The 8,347-nt window shown below is 53.8% G+C and overlaps 1 protein-coding gene across 1 annotated transcript; it reads left to right on the plus strand.

Moving 5' to 3' along the window:
- Positions 1 to 1,136: 1,136 nt before the first annotated feature.
- LOC119101654 (uncharacterized) lies at positions 1,137 to 5,309 on the plus strand. The gene is made up of 2 exons (XM_037225064.1): positions 1,137 to 1,265; positions 2,622 to 5,309. The coding sequence occupies exon 2, from the start codon at positions 2,677 to 2,679 to the stop codon at positions 3,970 to 3,972; it is 1,296 nt and encodes a 431-aa protein (XP_037080959.1). The 5' UTR covers positions 1,137 to 1,265; positions 2,622 to 2,676; the 3' UTR covers positions 3,973 to 5,309.
- The last annotated feature ends 3,038 nt before the right edge of the window (positions 5,310 to 8,347 follow it).

Below are 8,347 nucleotides of genomic sequence, written 5' to 3' on the forward strand. Positions count from 1 at the left end.
ATAATTCAGTAAGGAATCTAACCTCCCTGCCCCCCCCCCCCCCACATGAGCTTCAGCGCCCCACCTTTAAAGGAACAAGTGTGTCAGACTTTTAAAGAAAAACATTTCGGGTATATTTGGCGGGCAGGGCACGTCATTTTTAACCTATCAGCCCTATATTCATTTTGCAAAATTACTCTCTTGCCGTGTACGGAGGGCCATGGTCTTGCCACTTCCACTGGTGGTATGAGATTAGCCCTATGGTGGTGTGTGAAAAACATTTTTCTGAAGAAGTTCTGAAAGAATTTTTGCGTTACCGCTTTATGGTATAATCCTGCACCTGTGCTCGCCGTCGGGTGATCGCCGGTCAGAAATGCGTGACAGATATGACGTTAACATTGTTATTTTCATACAAAGCTAAGTGTTAAGTGAAACTGATTTCCAATTATGACAGGAAGTTCATCTACCTTTGCTGTCCTTGTATGTGTTAATGGCCTATGCACAAAGGCCGCCTTTGCAATGTGGAGGCGCCCAACGATTATCCCAATGTCGTCACTAAAGAAGAAGTGTTTCGTAACGTGGGAAGACTACGAGTCACATTAGCCGATTCATGGGGTATATCAAGCGAAATGTGGTAGTTTTCTTGGAGGCCTCGTACGGTAACAAAATTTAACACTACGTTTGTGGTAGGTAGTTTTGTTTTATACACTACGGCAAATGGCTATTTCATTGATAGAAATCTTGCCAATCAAGTCTTTGTCAACGGGTCAGGGTGGCTGGAATGGAGATTATTTCAAATATGGTACAATATCAAGCCTTGTTCCTATTCATCTCTGGTCTTGATCGTTCAGGCAGTGATGTAATAATGCGGATTCATTCCTCACTGCCTATTTGTCTAGATATATCGTTGTGCATAGCAATGAAAATTGTTTTATCTTGCTTGAAGCCGATTTACCCACTGCAAACTTAAATTTCTGTCTGCCGCACTGCATTAGATGTTCTGGATAAGGCTGTTTTCCCATGGTGAATTAACGGGTGAAGAACATTCCGTGCCTATGGCGCAGTCCTAGGCTTCCATATAAGTTTAGAGGGGTCTGGGTTTATAGCCATGCTTGCTCGTATCCTGGCAACCCTTTCCCTCACCACACGTTGTTCGTCGACGGTTGGGTGTGTGTTGTCGCGGTATCGGTTCTTGAATTCCAGAAAGCAAGGCCCAATCAGGGCGCGAGGTCCTATGTTGCCTCAGCTGCCTTAGGTTCCGCTCGTGTGGTAGCAGGCTGTGTCAGGTATTATCAGCTAGTGGTTGGTGGAAGCGGAGGTCGTTGGTGTTCTTTACCTTCCGGCCGACAATGTTTGCGGAGGGAAGAGCGTCGGCTTAGGTCTGTTAAGCCGACGCTCTTCCCTCCGCAAACATTGTCGGCCGGAAGGTAAAGAACACCGAGGTCGTTTTCGGTCTGTGTGTCAGCCGTGTTTTGCGTGTGTGTTGTGTGTGAGGGGGTGGGTTAGAAGGCAACCGATTCCGTCTGATGGCAGAGACCTTGGTCTTCCAACCTCTGTTGTTCGATCGCTCCGGTTGTCTATGCTGCTCCCTGCCCCCTTCTGAACTTGTGTGTTTTTATGGTTGGTTATTGGTACAGATGGCACAATGTTAAGTATGCTAAATTGTCAATGGTTTGACATTTTCCCAAGTTTGGTTGAAGTTACCCCTGGTACCTTTGGTTCTGCTGGTGTGATTGTAGACTGTTTAAGGCATTATCAGTACATGAATGGTGGAAACTGTTGTATTTTTGGTTTTGTTGTCAGTTTGTATGTAGGGCAGTACAGGGAAGTTAATGTCACCTTTGCTGGTGCTCTTTTTAGTTCTGCTGTTCTATTGCTTTTGGTGTCTATGGTGCCCTTTGCACACTATGCATTTTATTCAGTCAGGTGATTAGTGCTTGATATTGAGAATACAGTATAAAATGTCATGACTTAACATTTCTCCTGCTTTAACAACAGCTTTACTCAAATAGCAGTTTGTGGCCTAGTCACTAGTATGTTTTGCCATCAGGAAAAGTGATAAAAAGACACTCTAAAACTAGCAAGTTCAAGAACCAAAGACACTTATAGCCTCATATCTTTTCCTGTTTTTTTTTGTGTGCTCCTTGGCATCCTTGGTTATTCATGAGAGTTCCACAAGGAAACAAGTAGCAGTAATTTGCATGCAATTTAGAATGCATAACTCAGTGTCCTGGCTCCTGGATGATATCTTGTGAGCAAAGCTATGACTTCTGCTAAAGCAACATTATGGGAGATTAATTTATTTCCTCCTTGGTCTGCCAATACTTCAGTGATAGTTCAATAAACTGATTTGCTATTGGACTGCACATATCCCATGTTTTGGTGTATTGCAAAGCAGTTAATGCTTATCGTGGACATTATTCAGTATGTCTGGTGATTACTGATGGTCTACCTGATCTCTTTATAATTTAGTGTTTGTTGCAGAAATGTGTCTGCAGCACAAAAATACCCCAGGATCTCTTTAATTGGGACCCTGGGACCCAGGAACCAATTAATATGAAGACCTATGGGATTCTGAATCCACTCTAGGGATGCAGGTGCATGTCTTGGTGGTAGGAATCCAATTTGCCTTTTATCCTCAGGTCACATGTGGATCAGAACACCCTCTGGCTGCATCAAGTTGAGCTGGCCAACAAAATGATGCTCTTCAATCTACCAGTGGAGCTCCATGAGAAGATCCTGGGCTACCTGCATGACCTGGACCTGATGTCAGCCAGCCAGGTCTGCCAGCTGTGGCACCAGCTGTCTGAGGGCTTCTGCCGCAGATCGGTGCAGAACCAGGTGCCAGATGATGTGCTGGAGGAGCTGCGCACCGAGCTTACGCCGGCGGCTGACGAGCTTGCCGGGGAGCAGCCGGACGCCGACGGCCGGTGGACCGAGCTGTACCGGCGCTGGATGCAGTCGCAGCTGCGCTGCCAGCGGCCGTGGCGCGTCAGGAACACACACTACTTTCCGTTCACGGTGCTGGCGATGTTCGCCGACGGCTCTCGCCTGTTCGCGGCCGACTCGGAGGGCGTGCTTACCGTGCAGAACATGAAGGGTAGGCTCGACCTAAACCCCAGTCACCGGCTCTACCTGCACGATGGGCACATCAACCAGATCGTGCCCGTGTGGCGGCTGCGGCTGCTGGTGGTGACCGGCGCCGACACACACTTCATCCTGGACGGCGCGCCGCCGCGCCTCCTCATGTGCACGGAGAACATGTCGGGCCAGCGGCGCGTCAGCGTCCACGGCGACCAGCTGGCCACCATGAAAGACGTCTATCAGCGCACCTGCATCACCGTCTACCGGATGTCGGTGGACGAACGCTGGACGCGTCTTGAGCCGCTCTACGACGTGCACTGCCCGCACGCTGCGTTCCAGTGGAGCCTGTGGCGCGACCAGCTGGTCTGCTTCCTGCGCTCGGGCGAGCTCTGCGTGTGGGACCAGGCGGCGGCCGCCTGGCACCGCCACCCGGACGCCTACACCGAACTGCGGTACGAGAACCCCGCCTGGGTGGTGCGCGACACCGTGCTCTGCTCCACGCTGGTGCAGCGCCAGCTCATGGGCTACTGGCACCAGGACCGCGACTTCACCTACTGGCTCCAGGGCCGCGTCTGCCAGCCGCTGGTGCGGGCCGCGCCCGCATTTAACGAGAACATTCTCTGCTTGTGCGCGCGCCGCTCGCTCGTCGTCGCCGGCACGCAGTCGGGTAAGCTGCTGTTCTTCCACTCCGGCGTGCGTGACCGCGGCGTGCCGGGGCTGCGCGAGCCCGACCGCAGCTGCGTCTCGGACGTCAAGCTGACAGCGCCGGTCTGCGTCATCTCCCTCGGCTTCAATGCCATCGAGGGCGTGGCCCTCGGCTTCTCCGACCACTTGGTCTCCGTGTTCGTCAAGTCGCGTAAGAACATGGTCGAGCTTATTGAGGTGGCAGTCGCGAACTTATTCCGGTAGATACAAACAAAAACGTCAGTGATGAAGAAAATCTGCTGCAAAGCTACCAATTTAGAAAAACCCTCTCACTGGGCTGCCAGGTCCGCAAAATACCAAACGTATACATCATGCACCGCTGTGGGTGCGCGACGGAGCGGCGACCAGTGCCCTATAATAACAGCGCAACAGCGCTGTTATTACAGGGCCTTGTATCGTAGATTGCCGCCCATCGCCCGCGCCGACCATAGACCACCGTTTCACATTCAAGGGAGCACGGTGCTGTTGTATGATTTTATTTCCCCCATTTTGCCTGTAGAACACTTGCTTTTTTAAAATATTCCGGCTCAAACTGTCAATTTCTGTTCAGGTTGTCGCCTCCAGATTCCAGTCTCGCCTCTCTAGTCTTCATGGTTCCCGCGATCTCTCAGTCTTGATTACGCTCATGCCCAATAAATCCAAAATCATTCTGCAGTACGTTAGTACAAACATGTTTCTCAATGCCTGTTAGCTTTTGTTTTATTTTCGGCTCCCTGGCTCGTTCTTGTTCCGTTCAGTTTTGGTTATATGCCGAAAGCACCTACTTCTTCATGCATACCACTTCCGTGTTTAATCCATATTTATTATGCCGGTCAATTTTGTGTTAACAGCAGGAGCTGTCAGGGAGCACAGCCGGAAAACTTGGTAGCTTTGCAGCAGATTTTTGGCGATAAGTGGCGTTTTTATATACACAGGAACAAATACGCGTGGCGGTCAGTGGCCGGGAGTCACAGGTCAGCTGACATCGGGCCGGGAGTCACGAGTCAGCTGGCGTCGGACCGGGAGTCACGAGTCAGCTGACGAAGGACCGGAAGTCACGAGTCAGCTGACGTCGGACCGGGGCTGGCGAGAGCGCATGCTGAGGGAGAGTCAGAGGGAGCGGAAGCCGCGCCTTCCCGCCGTGTAGCAGGGTCAGGTACAGCTGTCGAGAAACGCTGGGGCACGAACTCTATGTGTTGGGATGCGGGCTCGTGTCTTGCCGTTGGTTGATGAAGCGCGCTAATGTGGGTTACCTTCCCTGTCCACATCATGTCTTTCCCCCCGGTTGTGTTCCTACGTTGTGATTGGCCTTGCGCCGTGGCGCTGTGACTCGTTTTTTTCTGTCATTTGCCGTGTGGAATGAACCATGCCGCTGCTGCATTGTAAGTATTGTACCGGGCTATGTATGCGTTTGTGTTTGCGGTCTGGTGTCCGGAAGTACGGGTTGGATGAATTTGAAAGGACATAGCCAGTAATCAGCAATATTTTGCAACCTTTGATCAGTGTTTTGCAATGATGTACCATTGACGGGGATCTGAGCCATCCATTTGTAATATATGTGAAAGTCAGTAGGCGTTTTGTCGCGGCTTCGGGTGGCCAGTCCGCTCCGACAGCGCGGTCTGCCGGGCCCGCACTGCTCAAGGTGAGAGCCGCTCCGACAGCGCGGTCTGCCGGGCCCGCACTGCTCAAGGTGAGAGCCGCCCCGACAGCGCGGTCTGCCGGGCCCGCACTGCTCAAGGTGAGAGCCGCTCCGACAGCGCGGTCTGCCGGGCCCGCATTGCTCAAGGTGAGAGCCGCTCCGACAGCGCGGTCTGTCGGGCCTGCACTGCTCAAGGTGAGAGCCGCTCCGACAGCGCGGTCTGCCGGGCCCGCACTGCTCAAGGTGAGAGCCGCTCCGACAGCGCGGTCTGCCGGGCCCGCACTGCTCAAGGTGAGAGCCGCTCCGACAGCGCGGTCTGCCGGGCCCGTACTGCTCAAGGTGAGAGCCGCTCCGACAGCGCGGTCTGCCGGGCCCGCACTGCTCAAGGTGAGAGCCGCTCCGACAGCGCGGTCTGTCGGGCCTGCACTGCTCAAGGTGAGAGCCGCTCCGACAGCGCGGTCTGCCGGGCCCGCACTGCTCAAGGTGAGAGCCGCTCCGACAGCGCGGTCTGCCGGGCCCGCACTGCTCAAGGTGAGAGCCGCTCCGACAGCGCGGTCTGCCGGGCCCGTACTGCTCAAGGTGAGAGCCGCTCCGACAGCGCGGTCTGCCGGGCCCGCACTGCTCAAGGTGAGAGCCGCTCCGACAGCGCGGTCTGCCGGGCCCGCACTGCTAAAGGTGAGAGCCGCCCCGACAGCGCGGTCTGCCGGGCCCGCACCGCGCAAGGTGAGAGCCGCTCCGACAGCGCGGTCTGCCGGGCCCGCACTGCTCAAGGTGAGAGCCGCTCCGACAGCGCGGTCTGTGGGGCCTGCACTGCGCAAGGTGAGAGCCGCTCCGACAGCGCGGTCTGCCGGGCCCGTACTGCTCCATGTGAGAGCCGCCCCGACAGCGCGGTCTGCCGGACCCGTACTGCTCCATGTGAGAGCCGCCCCGACAGCGCGGTCTGCCGGGCCCGTACTGCTCTATGTGAGAGCCGCTCCGACAGCGCGGTCTGCCGGGCCTGCACTGCTCAAGGTGAGAGCCGCTGCGACCGCTCGGTCTGCCGGGCCCGCACTGCTCAAGGTGAGAGGCGGCTATTTCTTCCTGCTCTTCCGTAGGCAGAACTGCAGGCTCCGGTTTCGTTCTCAGCAGCTCTGGAATGAGCACCTGGTGCTGTGCAATATGCGAATGAAGCATACGGCGGACTCACATTTCACAAGCAAAAAGCATGATTCAAATAATATTTAGCTTAGCGGAACTGTGTGCATAGTTTCTAAATCGATAGCATGCCCTCTTGGCGGTCGAGGTACCCGGAGGATATGCAGGATTATCCGGATTTGCTTCCGTACACTCCTCAGTTCTCCCTGGGTGGCTCTGTTGGCCGGGCGTCACCAAAAGAGCCCGGCTAAGTAGGCTGGGGGTGGGTTCGGTTTGCAGCGCCATGTGTCTTGCTGGAACCGCCTTTGGCAGGCCGCTCGCTCACTATCGCCCCTGTCCTCGCCCGCAGCAACTGTTTAAGGCGTATTGTCGCTTCACTGTGACAAACGCTTTCGCTGTCAACGGCTTGGAATGTCCGACATATTGCTGTACCATGCCGTAGACTAACTAGCGTAACTTGCCCATCGTAACCTCAACGGCGAAAATGTCTGGCGTGGGGCTGAGGTTACCTGCAGTGAAGGGAACACCCATGGCCATATGTTGTACATAAGCACGCTGCAGGTAGCCGGTCATGAAGGCCATGAACATGACACGAAGCATCTGGTGACGGTCTGATGTGGCAGCATAGCATGCACTGGAGGCTTCGGAGAAAGGGAACACTCAGACACGGTTCTGGTCTCAGTTTCCGTCAGAAGACGAAAGCTAAGGTGGATCACCGATAACTCAGAATATCATCGACTTTGCTCACAGCCTGAAACGGTGCAGATCACCACTTTAGCCCCGCCGGGTGTCGCCGCAGGGGCACAGTACCGGCAGCGCGTCACTGGTCTGTGTCCACCCGCCACCAGACGTGTGACTGAACGGGAAACATTTATAAGCTGTATTTAAACTGCCGTGTTCGGAGAGCATTTCACAGTGGCACAAATAAGGTTTGACAGTTCCTTGTCTCAGCGAAATGTGCTGCAAGACAACGGCGAAACAAAAGATCTATTGTCATGCAATATTTTGATGCTATGCTTTGCGGTGTTTTTTCGTCATATCTTCTTACGCAGCGAATGTTATCTGTCGTTTTGGGCAAGACATAATTATTATGCCAGTTATACCAGTATGCTTTGTGTTGTCCGCTGTGGCTTCGTTGCCCTACACCTTGTTTGCTACATAAACGTTCCTTTTAGCTGGATGCTTCCCCGCGCCCTGATATGCGGTGATCAGCCAGGGCGCTGGTTCGCCGGCATGTGGCCCCTCCCCGCTGATGTGCTTGCCTGCGCTGAGAAACCCAGCCTGCGGCTGTTCTTTCTTGCTTCAGCCCTCAGGTCAATACATGCGTTGGCAGGTCAATGACCCCCAAACGACGAGCGAACAGAGGCGCGTGATGCAAATATTCCATCATGAAAATACTGGGTCCAAAGATCACATTTATTGGTAAAGCGTTGTTCTGACCATCCAATGACGAAGTAATATGAAAACGTGGCGGGACATTTTACAAAGGCAAGTCGGCATGATGGATGTTACTTTCAATGCGCGTTTTATTCGACAAGTGATGTGAAACAGGGCGCACACATGCATATCAACATATACAGCAAAGCTAGAACCGCAGGTATAAACAAGCCATGAACAAGCACTTGACATTGTGCTCGGTAGACAACAATCATTCAAACATCCGACGTCATCCGATCAACGCGGCAATACTGTCTCACCACAATCGCGGAGTCCCAGGCCGCCCATACCCGGTCCGGCTTCATTGCACGTATCACCAGACAGCGGCGGAAGCTGGCTCCACGGAGCTGCGGATCGACAAGTGCTCAGATTCGGTGCGCGCCTGTGTAT

The sequence above is a fragment of the Pollicipes pollicipes genome, unplaced genomic scaffold (assembly GCF_011947565.3).
Source record: "Pollicipes pollicipes isolate AB1234 unplaced genomic scaffold, Ppol_2.1 Scaffold_4881;HRSCAF=5763_pilon_pilon_pilon, whole genome shotgun sequence".
Classification (NCBI taxonomy): Eukaryota; Metazoa; Arthropoda; class Thecostraca; order Pollicipedomorpha; family Pollicipedidae; genus Pollicipes; species Pollicipes pollicipes.

Excerpts from the sequence above, each read along its gene's own strand:
- LOC119101654 (XM_037225064.1), top strand. The coding sequence starts at position 2,677 with ATGATGCTCTTCAATCTACCAGTGGAGCTCCATGAGAAGATCCTGGGC.